Source organism: Trachurus trachurus, assembly GCF_905171665.1.
Source record: "Trachurus trachurus genome assembly, chromosome: 22".
Lineage (NCBI taxonomy): Eukaryota > Metazoa > Chordata > Actinopteri > Carangiformes > Carangidae > Trachurus > Trachurus trachurus.
The window spans coordinates 25,363,246-25,381,656 of NC_139907.1; the positions used below are offsets into that span (position 1 = coordinate 25,363,246).

The 18,411-nt window shown below is 48.3% G+C and overlaps 1 protein-coding gene across 1 annotated transcript in view; it reads left to right on the top strand.

Moving 5' to 3' along the window:
* Positions 1–2,899: 2,899 nt before the first annotated feature.
* Positions 2,900–18,411, top strand: part of LOC311005269 (cysteine-rich motor neuron 1 protein) — a gene marked incomplete at its 5' end in the record, with an annotated part of 31,028 nt that continues 15,516 nt past the window's right edge. The window contains 5 exons of the mRNA XM_083997626.1: positions 2,900–3,023; positions 3,325–3,486; positions 3,779–3,952; positions 11,443–11,685; positions 15,629–15,808. Of these exons, the coding sequence (XP_083853752.1) occupies positions 2,900–3,023; positions 3,325–3,486; positions 3,779–3,952; positions 11,443–11,685; positions 15,629–15,808 (883 nt within the window). The remainder of the gene's footprint in view (positions 3,024–3,324; positions 3,487–3,778; positions 3,953–11,442; positions 11,686–15,628; positions 15,809–18,411) is intronic.

Genomic DNA, 18,411 nt, shown 5'->3' on the forward strand with positions numbered 1-18,411 from the left:
AGCAAATAACCGGTGGGAAGACCCTCCACCCCACCCCCCCTTCCCTCCATCCCCACCAGCAGCTCCTCCACCTGCACCCTGTCCAGCCTGTTTGGAGGTGATTGAAGAAGACTGATGGGATTGAAAGAGAGAGTAAGCAGCTCTCAGTGGGTGTGTGGATCTCCTGACCCTGCCCTCCCCATCATCCATCAGCGGGGTGGTCTGAGCTCCACGAGGGTTTTTTTTTTTTTTTTTTTACCAGGGGTCTCCTCCAGCCCTCGGGCCTTCCCAGGAGACACCGCTGCTGATTGTGCCCCGTGTACAGGTTATGGGCTGGCGTCTGGAGGACATCTCTGCAAATTAACAGCTTTGGAGTGAGTGGGAGGCCTAATGGCTCCTCTGATTGAGTGGTGCCTGTGGTCCCGTGACTCCAGGGGCCTCGGGGACACGCCGCTGACCCCTAAATCAGACACATACACACGCAACCTTAATATCCCAGAGGGTCTAGGTGGGGGTAAATCAACACCTCCCCGGTGTGTTTTCAGGGGCCACAGTAGGCAGGCTGCTGGAGGCTGATCCCAGATTTCCCTCCTCTGGCTGCGAGGGTCTTAAAGTGATTAGACTCGCAATCAGGAGTAGGGGGTAAATGTTTCCGCTTTCTGATCCCCCTGCCTCTGCTCACAGTTTTGATTTTCTGGGTGGTCAGAATCTGTAAGAGTGGGGATGCAGCAACATCAAAACACCTTGGTAATGCATCAGCAGTCAGTTTTTATTCTGTTATCGTTCACTGGTGTGACAAGATTGAAAAACGTAGTGGAAACAACAATTGTAACCGCTGGGGGCTCCTACTGCCAAGGGGGATCTGCAATAGTCATTGCACGTTGAGTTTTCCAGACTTGAAAATGTTATGTAAGAAACCGATATCAAAAGGAATTGGAAGTGAACTGTTAACCTTGTGTTTTTTTTTTAACTGTGGAAGTATTTAATGGCATGTTTTGTTTCCAGTAATCTAAATGCGTTTGAAACGGAGTAACCAAAAATAACTGCATATGAGCTGCCAAGCTCAATACCAGAGATATTCAAATCAAATTTTCTCATGAAAGGAGTTTGGCGTTTTAAATGCTGAAGCTGACAAAAATACACAAAAAGTGAATGAAATGTGGAGGTCTCAGGTTGCACCTTGTGTCTGATGAGCCGTCCAGGCTGCTTTTAGAGAGAGGCCTTTGGTTTTACACCTCATTGTATCGGCTTCGGCGATCGCCCTGTCACTCAAGCGAAATGATTCAGTCTTTGCAGCTGACTTGTTTTGATGTTCTCATTGTGTTTCTGTGACTGGCCTCCCACACCAAGTTCCCCTGAGCTCCACAGGCACTTAACATACCACGTAACAAGAGTGTCTGTCTTACAGGGGACGCAATGTCCACTGCACTCCTTCACATGCCTGCTACTTCTCCCTTCCTCTGGTATTATCTAATGTTTCAAAGACTTCCTTTTTAGCTCGCTATCAGCCAGAGGGCCTCTAGAGGTCAGCTTTCCCATCCTGGCTCAGGATGCCAAGACATGCAGTCTCAGTGGCTAAGAGAGGAATCCCCCCAGGGATGAAGCCGTAGACCTTGGCTAGAGTCATGCCAGGCCAGATAATAGATCACCAGGGCCAGACCAGATCGGACCAGGGTCAGGCTAAAGGGCCGAGACGGACCAGCTCGGAACAAACGGATCCCACCGGGGCCAGGCTAAAATTAGATAATGACACAATGTTTTCAGTGTCCAGGAGTTCATTAATTGTTTTGACTCCTGCCTCCTCCATGTGCCAGATTCAGCACCCCACACAGACTACCTTCATCTCAAATGAAAATAGCCTCCCAGGCACAGGAAAGCCTCAGGATGGAAAAAATGTGGAGGTGAGGATCATTCTAAGGTGAGAGGAAATCACAGGGAAAGTTTTGGTGCAGTTTATTGAAAAGGGTACTTGTCCCCCCCCCCCCACCCCCCCCCCCCCCCCCACCCCTCCGGTCTCACTGGCTGTCTGGGAGAGCTATTAACAGAACAGGCTGGCTCAGGTTAAAGGTAGAATTACCCTCACCTCTCTCATTAGCTGCTGGTTACCATATGGCTGGTTAGCACCCTGCATCACCCACTCATCCACATTATCGACCCAGAGGCAGAGTCGGGGGAAAGAGTTTGTTTTTTTCGAGGATTGCTCGTTCCTGCACACTGATTCACTTAAAACAGTGACATTTGTTACAGTAAGAGTCTGGCTTTCTCTTGTAGAGGAATCTCTGTTTCAAATCAACACGGATCAACACATGTGATTTATTACGATTTACAGCTTTTGAGCAGCAATTCTTTCCAATCACTTTTGCTTCTCTGCCCCCCCTCCGACTGAGAATAAAAAGGAATCTCACTGCGTGTTGCTTTATTTCAGGAAGGATCGCACCAGTGGTCAGGTAAATATACTATGAGGTGCTGGTGTTTATCTTGGACAGTTAAACCTTTTCCTCTTGTGCATTGTTCTGGTGCGTAGCTGTTTGGAGAAGAAAGCCGGCGTATTATGATAAGCTCCAATCACGCTCCCATTCTGTTGATGTGAGGCCTGGGATCTAAATGTTTGGGAAGGGGTTACTCTGTGTTACAGTTGGTCTCATCCTGTTTACTCTGCTGCCACTCAACAACAGCCACCAAGCAGGGCAATGTGGGGCTGTATGTGTGTCTGTGCATGGATGTGAAAGGAATACTGTGGTTAATGTGTACGTTGGGGCCCTTTTTTAATCTCCAGGTTTTTGGTGGCTGTTCAGCTCACATGGTGCTGATATTATACCTCCATGCATTCCTTCCTGTCATTAAGTTTTGTCCCAGTTGGACTAAGTCTGGAGGTGCCATCTCAGGGGGGGTGTGAGGCTCGCGAGGCCAACGGAACAATATGCGGTGTATGGTGCAAGTGGCGCTGGTACAGAAGAGGCGTTTCTGGCAACCAGCAGAGATGGAGGCCCTGGGAGGGCCCCATGCTGTGGAACAAAAGCAAACAAATGGGCTCAATGGCTCAAGTAGCCTGGTACAATGAGGAGGGGAGGGGGAGGTGGCAGCCCCCAAAAATACACTGGTCAGTTCAGCAACGGCCGTGCCAGGGCAGTGTGTTGCAACAGAGAGCCGCGAGCTGGCTAAACCCTCGGCCGCATTTGGGAAACAAAATCTCGGTCTCTGGCACATTCAGACATGTGATTACGCTTCACCTTCAACTCTGTCCAAAGTCTGTTTATCCACAGAGCGAAGTGCACAAGCGAGAAGTTCATGTTCTTTCCCAATCCTAATGTTCTCACTGATGCCCCCCCGTCCTCCTCTTTACAGTTCTCCCTGACCAACCAGAGGCAGGCCTGGAGGACGACCGCTGTCCCCTGGTGACGGGCTGCGACAGAGCCGGAGGACAGTGCGTGTGCGACGCCCGTCACTCCTGCCTGGGCTCCTTCTCCTATCAGGATCAAGAAACCTGCATGAAGGCCAGTAAGTCAGGTGAGCCCCCCCCCCCCCCCCCCCTTCCATCACACACACATGTTGACACACACACACACAAGCACAGAAGTGGGGGATAATGCTGTCCATTGAGAGGGGCTAATCCATAACAGATGTGGCTCTGAGGTGACTAATGCTACTTACATATCATAGTGATGACACACATGCTAAGGCTTTGTCTAGTGGTTCCCCACTAACCCTTGAGTGGTGCCATTGTGTGTGACTCAGTGATGACTGTGGTTTGTGTGTGTGTCCGTGTGTGTGTGTGTGTGTATCCATGGCTGGATTTCAGAGGGTCGGAAGCACGAGCACCGGGAGAGACACAGAGAGAAGTATGTGGGACCATCCAACCCGGCCTGCATGTTCTCTGGGTGTAACCTGACCGCCGAGGGCTGTGTGTGCGAGTCTCAGAGCTGCCACCACCACTTCGCCTACATCAACCGCAGCCAGTGCCAGGAAGCCGCAGGTAACCTTCAAATGACCTGCAACTGGAAGTGACAACCACACAGCAGGCATCCAGCAACTCTGCTCAGCTAATATAGAGAATCATTGTCTGAAATAGATACAATGACGTTTAATCTTTTTTTGTGTGTGTGCAACATCTGTAAGATTTTAGATTTGTATCTTGTACCTCTATGTATAATAGTGATATAAAGTGCACCACAGCTAACAGGTTTTGCTCGTCTCATGTACAAATCACCTCTGGGTGGAACATTCCTTATGTCCCGGCTCATTATGCCTGAGGGGAAGCATATTGTCACTGACCAATGAAAACCGTGTGAGTCTAAAGTTGGTCAACTTCAATTTTAAGCATGAGGGGCCCTGAAGTTCAATAGCTAAGAATCACACAGTTAACCCTTTTTATCATTCTCCCTAAAAACCCCCAAAGCTGAACATGCACACAACACTTCACAATACATGGAGGAGAGCCAGATCGCATGATTGATGTCAGGAAAAGAAAACAAGAGAGAAAGATGTAGAGAGGGAAAGAGAGAAGGTGTGAAGCCGACTGACGTCACAGCAGAAACAGAGATTGCCTCCATGTGAATAACGTACAGTACAGAGAGGCAGATGAATGTTTGCCCCCCACGCAGGGTGTGGGGGTGGACGGTGGGGTGGTGAGAGCACCTTTTTTTTTTTTTGAATGAACTGTGAGAGCAGAGGAATGTGCGATTGCCTCCGCTCTGAGCCGGCTCCCAGATCGACACTTCTCAGTGAAAGATGTTATTGGCACGACGAGTTAAGTGTCGGCTGCCTCCCTCCTGAGTGACGTTTTGCAGAATAGAGCGGGAGCGTCACCGGGTGAACTCGATGAACCTCTGTGTATGTTGGGTAAACCTCATCTTAGTGGAGCCGGCGACGGCGTTCCGAAGCGACGGAGAGGTGGCGAGCGTTATTGGAAAACGGTTTGGTGCTATGGTGACGAGCAGATTAAGCCAAAAGCATGTGACTGCTCCTGCCTGTGTTTTATATCCCCCCCCCCACCACCACTTCTCTCCTGACATTTTCAATTGAAGAGGAGATTGAGATTATTTAGTCTACAAATAACAGAGGTTATTACAGAACATTTCCAGTGCAGCTGTGTGGATCCTTGCTCGGTAAATCCCACAGGAAGTGTGTTCATCAAACATTATATTGTTTAGACGTATCATCACCGACTGTCTAGCGCTCCAATGAAAGACTCCGGTGCGACTCTTCTGTGTTTTGCAACTGCCTCCTCTCAAAGTCTGAGCCCGATGGATGACAGTTTAAACTCACACCAGTGAAAACTGTAAACAACATTTTTCAGCAGCTTATGAGTTCTCACCACAGCACACACCCACCCCCTTCTGATGGCCCCTCATTAAGTGAGAGACCAGGATGTGTGCGTCTGTTGTGTCTGTGAAGTATGCATCATGTGCATTGTGGAAATTGTGGAGCGACGCACTTATCTGCAGCTGTTTTTATATATAACTGTGTGTGTGTGTGTGTGTGTGTGAGGGTAAATGAGGCTGTATATGGGAGCATCTGAGCCTGCGTGTCTGTGTCTGTGTTTGTGCATGTGTCTGCGTGTGATAATTATCTTGTTTGTCTAGATGTCTCGGCAGAGATTTTTCCTTTGTCTGTCATCAGCAGGAGCTTCCTCTGCCACCGGCCTCTGACTCTGCAGTTAGAAAGGATCGCTGCTCGCTCACTCTTGTAGGACTGCATGGTGACAGGTTACAGCGACCCCCCCCCCCCCCCCCCCCACCCCTTTTAGCTAAAGTCTGATGGAAAATACATTCTGTAAAGTTGATCTCGCTGCACCATCATCATCTGCTCCGTGTCCCAAACCTTTGGATCCTCTTCTTGACACTCACACATGGATGCAGTTTGGCGTTTCACTTTCCCTCTGACTCACTCAGTGGTCTTGTCACTTTATCCCTCCGCTGTGACTCACTGTGATCTGTTAAAACTCAACATGTTGGGTTTTTTTTTTGGTTTCTTTTCACCTCATCACTGCCGGCTCTTGATCAGCTAAGATTTGCCGCCGGTGCACAAGACGGCTGATGTAATTTGCCGGCAAATGTTCAGTCAGAAGCAACGCGGTGCTCGAGACATATCACCCACATGTCGGGGAGTAAAGAGGATGTGATAAGTGAAGGAGAAGGAAGAGGGGGAGGGGGGGGCAGACGCCGGAAGATAGGAAATCACAACAGAGGCCAACGGTTTTGTTGAGGTATTTGTGTCAAGCACAGGCCCTCAGAGCCTTGGTGGGGTGATGTTTGGTAATTTTACACTCCGAGACAGTTTACATATTTCATTCATGATAAGACCCCTAACGGCCATTGCTGTCGCTCTGCTGACGGGAACAAGCAACAGCAGTCTGGGGGGGGGGGGGGGGGGGGGCGGCGGTGCCCGCGATGATGTCACGACCCGTTTCTCACAAATTCCACGAGCCCACCTATGCCACCTCGGTCCTGCCTCTCCCTCTGCCCTCTGTGAAAGGACTGTTAGTTCAGCTCGGCTGCAGCCTCTTTGTGGCAGGGCTGTTACAGGCCGGGCCAGACCACTGGCTGGGAGGGGAGCGAGACGTCTCAGTGCCGTGTGTGTGTGTGTGTGTGTCTGTGCAGAAGCCGTAGCCTGTGTATGTGTGTGTATGCTGGTGGTGGGAGGAGGAGGGTGGGGGGGTTAGTGATTTCAAAGAGGAAACAAAACTCTTGTGTGGTAATCAAGACAAAGAGCTTCCCTTACAGGCATGGTGGGACTGCCGTCATCCCACTCAGTCCTCATGGTCAGCCGCGGACCAAACCAAGCCAGAGTCAGGCCAGCAGGGAGGAAGCCAAGACACACACACACACACACATGAAGACCCGGCTCTAACCTTCAGCCCATTCACTAAACGGAGGTTGAAAACCTCAGCTTATTGACCCAACCATAACCATTAACAAATCAAAGCCGCCTCCACTGCAGCGCAGGTCGACTCCTGTTGTTCCCAGACACATTTACTCCAATCACCAGACATTCTTGTTTCCCCTTTTCCCCTCTTAAAGGGAACACGTCCATATGGCTGGAATCCATATATAACTCAACTGCTTCTTCCACAATTTATCCAACAGCTGTCCACACCCCAGATCTCCCATAGAGTGTTTTCTACATTTGTTACAGATTATTATTTTTTTTAGGTACAGTCTCCTCTGAGAGGACAGTTACACGTGACATCTGTTTAGTTTTGCTTCCCAGTGCTTCATGTATATCACCCTGGAGCACGTTCACTGTTCATATATGCATTCTGTGGCAGATACAGTGATAGACATGTCCTGATAGATAGAGTCCCTCGTGCTCTCCGTCACCAGCCTAATCTCATTGGCCATCGGACGTTAAAGGAAAGGGTGTGTTTCAGTGGAATGCACACATGCTTAAGTACACTCGCCACGCACACGCGCAAACACATACACCAATGCGCAAAATGTGCACCCACACGTGGACATTTTGTCATTACCTCACCCCAAACACGCCGGTTCACAGCTGCTGCTGCTGCTGCGGCGTCGCTCAGGACACTGAGATCACGTTTTTTTTTTCTTTTCATCTGCAAATATTTAGCCAGAGCCAGAGACGGCAGAAGGCAGCGCATGCCGACACCCCGGCTACCTCGGGCTTCTGACCACGGTGTGAAGTTCCCACCGAGCGTTTCATCCAGGTGACCCCGTCTGCGCTCTTTTGGCCCGGAACCTCCTCCCAGACCCGCGCCACTGTCCTCACACACGCCGACGCACACACACACACACACACGGCGAACAATGGCGACTTTCTCGGCCCCGCGACTGCTGGTGGGCTCCGGGCCAGGCCCCCACAGCTTATGCGAGAGACACGGCCCTGATGTGTCCCCCTCACGGAGCAACTTTATAAAACCTGAGGACAGACCAGAAACCCACGGAGGGCAGCTGGACTGAGACAGCTTTGTTCTCCTCTGACTTGCTTCCAAAGTCAGTCGGTGAACAGAACTTGCATTGTGCACTTTTTTTTTTTCCATGAGTAAACTCAGGCTGTCAACACAGCGTCCTCTGCCTGGCTGAGCCGCTCCGGTTCGGAGAAAGACTGCGCTCCTTGTATCCGAGCTTAAAGGGAAGAGAGGGGGAAAAAAAACCCATTTAGGACTGAGGTGTTTTTCTTTCTTCACTGAGCTGCTGAGATGCCAGAAATATGCATTGTTTACAATAGAAGCTGTTCTGCGGTATGGGAGCAATTTCTGTATCTCTTCCAGACCAGCGTCAGGTGTGTGTGTGTGTGTGTGTGTGCGTACTGTACCTGCGCGAGTGTGTACGTTGTTGCAGGTTGTTGCATTGAGGTCAAAGGTTTCCCATTCTCTGCTATCTTACAGTTGTACAAGAGCACATGTTGCCTAATCTGCAGAGAGAATTTATCGCGCATACCAAATCAGGCCTTTTGTGTTTGTGCAAGCTGGAGTATGGCCACCATTGTGATATGAAGATTGGTTCTGTGGTTGCTGACTCACTAATTACAGCCATTTCTGCTCTGAGATAGAACCCAAACAGCGCAGGATAAAACCCATTTGCTGCTGACTTTTTCCATCCTCCTCCGTCTGCCCATTGTGCTTTTAAAATGTGCCTGCTAGAAAATTATATTAATTGGACTTGCAAGGGTCTGGACCATTTCCACGGATGGATACAATTCTATTCATTTGAATGACAATGGTATGTCTGCCAGCTGCTTTTCCCAGCACACTCTAACCCCGGCCATTATCACGACTGAAAGAGTAATCAGCTTTCTCTGGGACACATACAATACACAGAAAGTGTTTTTTTTTTTTTTTTTAACGTTGTGCAGGATCGTCCCAAAGCATTTTTCCGACGGCTTTAAACAGCGCAAGGTTTTCATATGCAAAACTGGTCTTCAACTGAGCAGCGGCAGACTGCGTTAGACTTTTATTGGAAGTAAAACATTTGCTAATCAGCGCTTCCAACTGAAGTTTATTTAACTCCAGCATAGGACTTAGGCCAAGAACCGTTAAAAGGCTTGTAGCCTCCCTTAATTCAAGGGTTTTTCCCTCATTTTCTATGACACTATTCAGCTACGAGGTTTATCAATGAGCGCTTTGTGGTGGCCCTCACTGTTCCCAGGTTGCCTGAGCAAACAGTACAGTACAGATACCTCACACTCCTGCTGTATTTATCTGGAGCCAGAAAAATTCAACATTTCCCTTATCCTCAATTTCATCTGTCAGAAATCTTACCCCCACCCGCCAAATACAGCAGTCACAGTCTTACAGCACCTCAGCTGGGTGTTTACTCTAGGTCAGGTAGACATCAAACGGCTACTTAACCACAACGCCGGCCCAGCGTCAGGTTGGACCTGAAACCTAGATGGTAGTGAGACTGTACAGAACAAGAGGTCCTGCTCTGCTGAGTAGGGGGGGACTTGGCACAGCAAGGGTCACTATCAGGGGATCAGGAGTCTGGACCCTGAGCTGCTCTCCGTTTCAGTTTCCCCATCTGGTGGGCAAAAGCCAAGAGGGATCCATTTACAGGTCTTCAAATGTCAGGGATGAGGCACATCCTCTGAGAGACTTGTGTTGCACGTCGGAGCCAGCACCAGTCTGCTAAGACCATCAACAAAACTCAGCTTCTGGAAACGCCACCAAAAAAAAAAAAAAAACAGAGCACTGTTATGTAACCGCTCACCTCAAAAACCATATGTATGCAGAGATTCTTCAAGTATTCTGCACAACAAAAACCTAATCACTTAACTTAATGTTCTTCTGTGAAGGTCATTTATTGACATTTCCTCCTTTTTTACATGCTGATGATGATGATGATGATGATGATGATGATGATGATGATTTAAACCAGTCAGTGCTGCCATTCCACTCTTTCTCTCAGCTGTCAAAGTGTGTGTGTGTGTGTGTGTGCGCTGGTCTTTTAGCTGGGGATCTGGGAAATGACTTAGTGATTGACCATTATAGGTCGGGACACGAGTCTGCTCTCCCTGCACTGTATACATTACAGTGACACTGAGAACCAAAATAAACACATCTCTTTGGTTGGGTAATCCAATCTTTGTAAGGTAGCTACTGTTCTCATACAATGTCTGCACAGAGGGGCGCTCCACTTTTCTTTTCCTGAACGGGCTCCAAAATACACCCCTGAATCCCCCCCCCCCCCCCCCCCCCCTCCTTACTGCCCAGATTTCCAGTGCCCCTTGCACTTCTTTCCCACCTAACAAGGGGTATCAGAGCTATTATGTTGGCTCTGGCAAATGAATAGACAAACACATCCTGGTATGCTAAGTGAAGGGGAGATTCTAAACTGGCATGAAGAAAGGCTCTGTCGAAAGTTGGCCGGTATTAATGACTGGTTGTAGAGCGCGAGGGGGCTGTTTGGATTGCGAGCCGGTCGGGCCGGGCTGGGTGGGATCGTCGGAGCGTAGACAGGATATGCAGAGAGCCTTGTCGTGTCTACAGCGCCGCTCTCACTCCTCCGACAGGATGCTGTAAAGCTGTCACGGACCGAAGTGAGGGATCTGATGACTGTGCACAGAGTTTGTGTTGGGTGACTGTGTGAACTCGGCTTTGAGACCGTAACACGAGCAGAGCCGTTATGAAGTGGCTCAACTGACACTGCGAGGAGGTGGCAGCACACACACACACACACACACACACACACACACACACATACACATATATACTGTATATAAACACACGTGCAACCCCCTCCTCCTCTGGAGAACAGTGTGGGCACTGTCAGAGTCCAGAGCAGTTGAAGGTGGTGTCAGAGAAGAAGAAAAATTAAAAAGATGCCAAACCTGCATCACAGTTTAAAAAAACAAAACAAACACAAAAAAAACATTAAAACAATTTTTTTTTAAAGGGATACTTAACCGAAAATCGATAATTCACCAATTTTCTCCTCACCGTCATGCCAAGGAAGGGTTTGGAGAACTTTTGGAGTTATCAAAACGCTTTAGCAGTTCCATACTGACCCAAGTGTACTGAAGCCGCAACATGAAAAGGTTTTTCGGAAAAAAAATAATTTGATCTCTGTTTGCACGAGATTTGCTGCGATGTTCTTGCGTGTTTACATCCAGTGGTTTTATAACAATGAACTAACATCTTGCAGCAAATCTCGTGCGAACAGAGATCAAACATTTTTCCCAAAAACTTTTCCATGTGGCGGCTTCAGGACACTTGGGTCAGTATGGACGAGCAGTGGTATCTGGATGTTTCATAGTGTGTGTTTTGAACGATTCAAAAGTTAGCACAATCCGCCACCATTATATGAAAATCTGTTGCCAGCCGGACCCCCCCCTGGAACTCCAAAAGCGTTTTGATGACTGTGAAAGTTCTCCAAACCCTTCTTTGGCATGACGGTGAGGAGAAAATTGGTGAATTATTGATTTTGGGTGAAGTATCCCTTTGACATGCATGTTATGTTTGCTCACTTGCATCTCAGTGTGAACCATGTCTTGTGTGTTTTCCAGAGGAGCTGAGGTGTGCCGGGGTGACCTGTCCCACCCTGCAGGTGCCCTCCTGCCCCCACGGATCCGTCCTGACCAAGAGCTACACGCCCCCTGCCGGCTGCTGCCCCTCCATCCCTCCCCAGTGCACTTGCGACCCCGGCGCCTGCCACAAGCCCCAGTGCCCGAGCGGACAGCGGGCCGTGCCGCTCGGCCAGGCCAGCGGTCAGCCAGGAGACTGCTGTGATGTCTTTGAGTGCCAGAAAGGTGATTACTACACCGAGCTGCACAATACACATTCTGTTTGGATTGGTCTCCCACTGGGGGTAGCAGTAGCGCAGTTGGTGTGAGATTCATCGCCTTTGAGGAGGCAATTATTTTCCTCAGGAGTAAGGTTTTCCTCCCTGCTGACCAAATGTCCACAGATGAAAAGGAAAGCTGCTGATTGGATAATTACCGTTGGGCTGTTTATCGGGCTTGGCCGATGCCTCCTGGGGTGGCGACTGGCGAGGGGGTTGGGTTCCAAGACATGTTTTTTTCAGCTAGTGTAGCCACAAATATTTATATTGCTTAGAACATAGTGGGTCTTTCTAAGCAGGTTGCCGCTCCGAAATGTGCTCGTGCACCGTTTTGCCACCGGATGCGAGAGAGACAGTAGAAATACAGGAAGAGAGGAGAAAGAGAGAGCAGATGTGGAGGATCATTCACACACAGGGAGACTTCAGCACTCTGCCGTGGCCCAGAGGCAAACCAGGAGAGTCAGGAAGGCAGGGAGGGGACCTGCGGTATTGGTCTGTTTACTCTGCGCTCCCAACAAATATTCGCTGTTTTACCAACAGAACAAATTCCCATTCTGGCCCCTCCACATGTATAAATGAGTGCCGTGTCCTGGAATTAATGGACTTAACGAGCGCAGTGACCAGAAAAGTGCTTAGGCTACGAATTTGCTCAACAGAAGTGCAGTGTCAAAGGGTTCCTGTCTGGTCACACATCCAAAGGGAAAAGGTTCAACAGTTCATTGATGGGAATGCTTTTTATGTGCTCCAGTCTGCCAGTGGGGAGGGTAATCGAGTCCGGCAGGCCAGCGGGGGCTGAATGGCAGCCGTGGGGGCCATGGGATCAGTGTTTTGATAACAAGTGTCTGCTGCTCTTTGGGCCTGGGGCTTGATGCCTTTTGTGCTGCCTCCACTGTCTGTTAGGCCTGCATGACTGCGCGCCGTGTCAGAAAGCTCCACAGACGGGGACACGGACAAGGACACGCACTGGGCCCCCTAGTAGCCTCCCCGGTCCTGCAGAGCCCCCCCTCCCCTTCCCCTTCCCCTTGCCTGAAAGTACCAGCTACAAATACTGTACCTTTGACATACATGCTCCTAGCTGTTTTTCAAATACCATACCTATCCTGTAATGGAAGGCACTTTAACACGGGCCCCCATTGTCTGCGAGTGTGAGGCTTGGACTGATTAACTTGTTTCCATTGCCCACTTGGCGGCGGGCTCATATTTAGCCCGGGTCAGTGTGTGCAGTGACAATAAGCTCCACCTGTGAGTTTTGGCCTCCGTCGACAATAGACTCTTTCCACTGTTGGCCGGGGAGCGGCTGTATCTGGGTGGCAGAGCGAACCTGGCAGCCACCGTCCTGACCTCACGTCATCTGATGTTACAGATGATCCTGATGTTTATCAACACTTTGGCTGGCACATAACTCTGCCCCCCTGGACACAGAGCAGGTTCCACCGCGCTCACCGCACATGTTCCTTTGAGACCCGCGCCAGTGTTGAGCAACAAGGCTGAGATCAGCACACTAAGTGGTTCTCCAGGAGCTCAGCTTGAGTTTGTTCGAAACACGCAACAGCCTGATGAGCGGTTGCGTCGATGACAGAGGTTTAACTCGTATTTTCTACCACCGATCAAACGTATCGCAGCAGAGTTGATTTTAATGAATCCCATCGCTGTTAATCTATAGACAGAGTCATGTTCCCTTGTGGTTTGGCTTTTTTTGGCCTGTAAACCACAAAAAGCTCCAGTATGACAGCCCATTATGAATGATTTAGAGCAGCCTAGGTCAGTGTTTTATGGCCCATCCATCTCCACATCCAATCCTCATCTCAATTTAGAGAAGACCGAACATCACAAAGCATGACTGGAATTTAGACTCAGTGCCGCAAGTTGTTTTAGGGATTACCATTAACAAACACTGCGGAAATCACATGTGAGCATCCCCTCATGTGACTTCCTATTGCTTCTGTGAGCGTTAAAAAACGTTGCCCTGCCTTTTGATTTCGGCCAGCTAAAGTGCTTATTGCATTTTCTCTGCTTGGTTTTGCTGCACGCAAAGCATGGGCAGCAGGAATACTGAGTTAGAGGGGGGGAAATGGAGAAAGAATGAGAAGGAGGAGGAGGAGGAGAATAAAAGATGAACAAATCCCCACTCCACTTTCAACTCCATTGGCCCCACCTGCTTCGTGTTAGGGTGCAAGCGCCGGTTGTCGGGAGGCACAAGGTCACCGGCGCAGACGCTCAAAGGTATGGCGTACAGATGCCGCCGTGACCTCCGCACTCGTTTATACAAACCAGCGGCTCCACATCTGGCTGCATCTGCGCAATACGTTTACCGACTTAACAAGCGCAGCTTACCCCTCTACGAGTCTGGAGACGTTCTTACATAACCGCATTGCCTCACTTCCCTGGTGTTGCACCATGTTTGATGAGAAGTTGCTGTGCGGTTATTTAAGATCTTATAATGTTAAGTCACCCCGAGCTGCTGAGTGAACATGTGATGTATAATTACCGCTGATCGCGTCATGCTGCAACCTCCCTGTTAGTTTGCCAGATTCTTTTGTTTGCTATTTATTTCGCTTTTCTTTGTCTTTGTTTTTCTCTCCACTCACACGTACACTACACACATCCATGCCAGTGCTCCAACACCTCAAGTGTGCAAAGAGCAGGTCAAGCTTTTCCCATTTGTGTTCTGGCTTTACTGGGCCAGTTTTTTTCTCACACACAAGATCAGACCTTGGTTTTCCGGCAGTGCTGTAACTAAGCTCGTTTTATTTCATAATAGGTTTAATGCAGTTAAAAGAGGTTCTAAGAGTTTGAATTCTTTCGGGGGAGGCAGCCAGAGCACTGATTCACTCCACCTGCCACCAGCACACTGAGCCCAGATTCTGCCAAAATCCTCAGACCCACTACTGTTTTCTTTTACTCTGCACCGCAAGAGTCCAGCGCCTTTTCAAGACTTGATAGATCCCTGTGAAATCCCCGCTCATGGACCCGGCCTCATTGTCTGATAAATGCCATTCCACCTCAGAGGCTTAGCCTCAGCCGTCAGTGTCTACCTCAGCACCATTTGGCCTCGGAGAAACATTTCCATCAATAGCAGGAAAAATGAACGGATGTTGATGCGTCTGTAATTGATTGTATACAGTAGCGACAGCCTCTCACTGATCAAGCTTGACACTTGTGATGAAAAGTGCATTTTTCTGTCATGAAGTCATGAGGAGATGGATCTGGTGTTAATCTATTCTCTGCCAAATGTGAGGGACACCTGACAGAGCACAGTTGAGTGAGTGTGTGCTAAATGTTATCATCCCCACATGGTGCTCAGTTGAAAGGGATAGTTCAACATTTTGGCAAATTGGCCCATTGCCATAATCCCTATAGTTGTAGCAGTAGGTTTGTTACCTTTAATTGTCAGTGCAAGCTATTTTTAGAATGGCGGAGCAAAGCTGTGAGCTGCTCAGAGCTACGCTACGGAGGCTGATGGGATTTCTTGGTTTCCTTCATCAAACTTATCAAATACACAATCCAACAACTCCAAAACGCTCTGGTAGACATGTTGTGACCTGCACATTCACCGTGCTATGGGATAGTAACAAAACATTACCAGACAGAGTTGTTTTCGAGGTAAATTCATGCAAAACCGCTGATGCGCGTTCCCGTTGGGGGCAGTTTTTCAGCAAGCAGTCTCTGCATTTGCCTCGAAAACAACTCTGTCTCCTTCCATTAGTCTCCGTAGCGTAGCTCTGAGCAGCTTGCGGCTCTGCTCCGCCGTTCTAAAAACAGCTTGTACCGACAATTAAAGGTAACAAACCTACTCCTACAACTATAGGGATTATGGCAACGGGCCAATTTGCCAAAATGTTGAACTGTTCCTTTAAGGGTTGTGGCATCTGTCTGATTCTAATTCCTCTTTGCCTTGTTCTCCTCCTCAGTCTCTCCCAAGTGCGTCCACAACGGGAAGGAGTTCTCCGAGGGGGAAGTGTACCGCATGGACCCCTGCTGGCTGTGTCAGTGCAGAGGAGGAATCTCCTTCTGCTCCAAGGCAGAGTGCGCGGAGCTGGACTGTGAAAACTTCTACATTCCTGAGGGGGAGTGTTGCCCTGTCTGCATAGGTACATGTGTGTATTTAATGTTTTACTTACATATGGCGACTCCATTCTTCATTTTGCCCAACACGACACAGTTAACACTGGGAGATTCTGATTTGCAGTTGTGTTTTGGGTGGGGGGGGTTGAGGCCACTGGTGATGTGGCATACAGAAAGCCTGTGCAGCTGGCTGCCAGTGTGGAGAGTAGATGGAGGAGGGGTAGAGGAGGAATCAAAATCCACCTTGCCTGACACTTACCTCCAATAACCCTACCTTAATGGCTTCCTCATATAACCGGCCTCTACAGTTGTTAACATACCTGGCATAGAAGAAGCGCACTAAAGAACCAGCCAAGGATTCATTTCCACTGGGGAGACCTAGGAACATAAAAAGCCTCTTTTTTAGAGTGTACAGTTTGGCTGTGTAAGATCTGGCTCAGGCTTAATAGTGGGGACCCACTTAGAAAAACACATCTGCTCCAAGCCAGGTAGAGAGCTCCAGTATGTGCACTTTAGATTGTTAAAAAAACGGGGTTGCAGCGCATATGGCAGCCACATTACAGTCTGCCAGAGGCCTGTGGATGGAGACGGTAGCCAGCGTTGGCCTCTGCCTGCGTGGCTACACTTGATCGGGCAAATGAGAGAGAGAGAGAGAGAAAGAGACAAAGACAAAGAGCGAGGCTGCAGAGAAGATCATGTTAGGTCAGTGTTGGAGGTACACCTGGAATGTGCAGGCATTTAGATGGTATGGAATGCTTTCATCTTTTTTCTTATGGAAAGCTGCTCATACTTACTGCACGGCTCGCTGCAGAGAACATTGACTGGAATACTTAAAGTCTGGATTAAGAGGTGTACAGTATGTAGGTTACCTGGTTGTCATTACCCCTAAAGCTGCACTACTGAGAATCACATCAGATACAGTTAGTGTGAAGGGGTTGCTTGCGATGATGAACCCACAATGAATTATTACCTCGCTGCAGTTCCCCTTACCTCTATCATATAATGTTTTGGGTTTTACAGCCTACAACTTAACTACTCTGGATCATTCTTAACAGTAACATTGTTCACAGCAGGTCAGCCAGCTGTTTTTAACAAAATAAACCATAAAGGAAAGTAAATATTGGACTGAGATTAACTAGATGGTCATAAACATAAGACCAAACGTCTACTCATTTTACATTATGTTATTAGCTTTTGCTATTTGATGACATGTTGACACCAACAGACAGATACAGTATGATAGGTTCACCTCACCGCTGAAGACGCTGAAGAAAGCCAAGGGCTGAAACGCGTCCGTCAGGCACTGCTGTGCGTTAAATAAATGTTTCAAGTTTATTTTGTGAGTGCTGCCATTTCAGTTTTTTCATTGTTTCGATTTTTGAGCCGGCACCCAGTTTTATCTTTACACAAGAGTCGAGCACGCCATTCCCTTTGTTCACCTCACCAAGTAACAGCACAACAGTGCTATGTTTGCAGCTTGCACTAAGTCACCAAAAAAATCAATGGATGCAGCTTTAATCAAGAAGTGATTTACCACTGGTAGTCATCTATAACATTATGTTATCACAGCTTCAAGAGTATCACTTTTCCTGAGAGAACACCAGGATTTGTCAAATCTTTAAGAATTAACAAAGTTATCTTGACTTGGGTGTGAAGGCAACAACATTTGAACAGAAAATAAACTGAAAGAAACTCTTAAAATTGCACTATGGGAAGTGTAGGCTTTTAGCAGGATATGGAGTGGTGAAGGAAGGAAGGAAAGAAAGAAAGAAAGAAAGAAAGAAAGAAAGAAAGAAAGAAAGAAAGAAAGAAAGAAAGAAAGAAAGAAAGAAAGAAAGAAAGAAAGAAAGAAAGAAAGAAAGAAAGAGCTCAGTTGCATCCGTTTCAATCACTCTTGTTTTAAATCTTGCAAGTCTCCCACCTTCATGGAGGTGAAATGCTAAAATCCCAGATTGACCCTTTTTTAAAGTTTCATCATCGGGGTCATGGGGCTGTGTGGGAAGTGTGCACAATGAGAGAGAGGCTGAATAGATCTTGTTCAGGTTAATCACAGCCAGATGGATGGAACCCGAACAGCCAGTGCTCAGCTGGGATCAGATGGGTTAAACAGGACTCCTGTGTAAAGTATACAGCGCCCTTTCTCCCTCTGACACAGATCAATGGGATGTGTAAACACACAGATGTATCTACACACCTTCATTTGTTTCACTCTTGACAGAAAATGCTGAGACCACCTTCTAACCTCTGGTCCCAATAAAGGTGGAACAAAAGCAATTACAGCTGTTTATTGTAAGCGGGGGGAAAAAAAGCCTCCACAACAGGACTCGGGCTCGATACGTCACCTCACGCTGAGCTCAACGTCTGCGCTGATTAGCTCTTAAACTGTCAAGCTTTATGGTTCCTACTAATGGCTACAGAACCAAAAGAAGTGCTTTCTTTGCTTTGGAGTGAGATTTATGGAATCGAACGCTGACCTGGCCGTTGACCTTGGTGGTCACAGCTGAAACTCCCAACGATGAGTTCAGGCTTTTAGCCAAAGGGTGAGCAGACACCATGGAGACCGGCAGTTATGAATGTCATCACCCTCGCTGTGTTTCCAATTATTAAATCTCTCTCAGGATGACAGCGA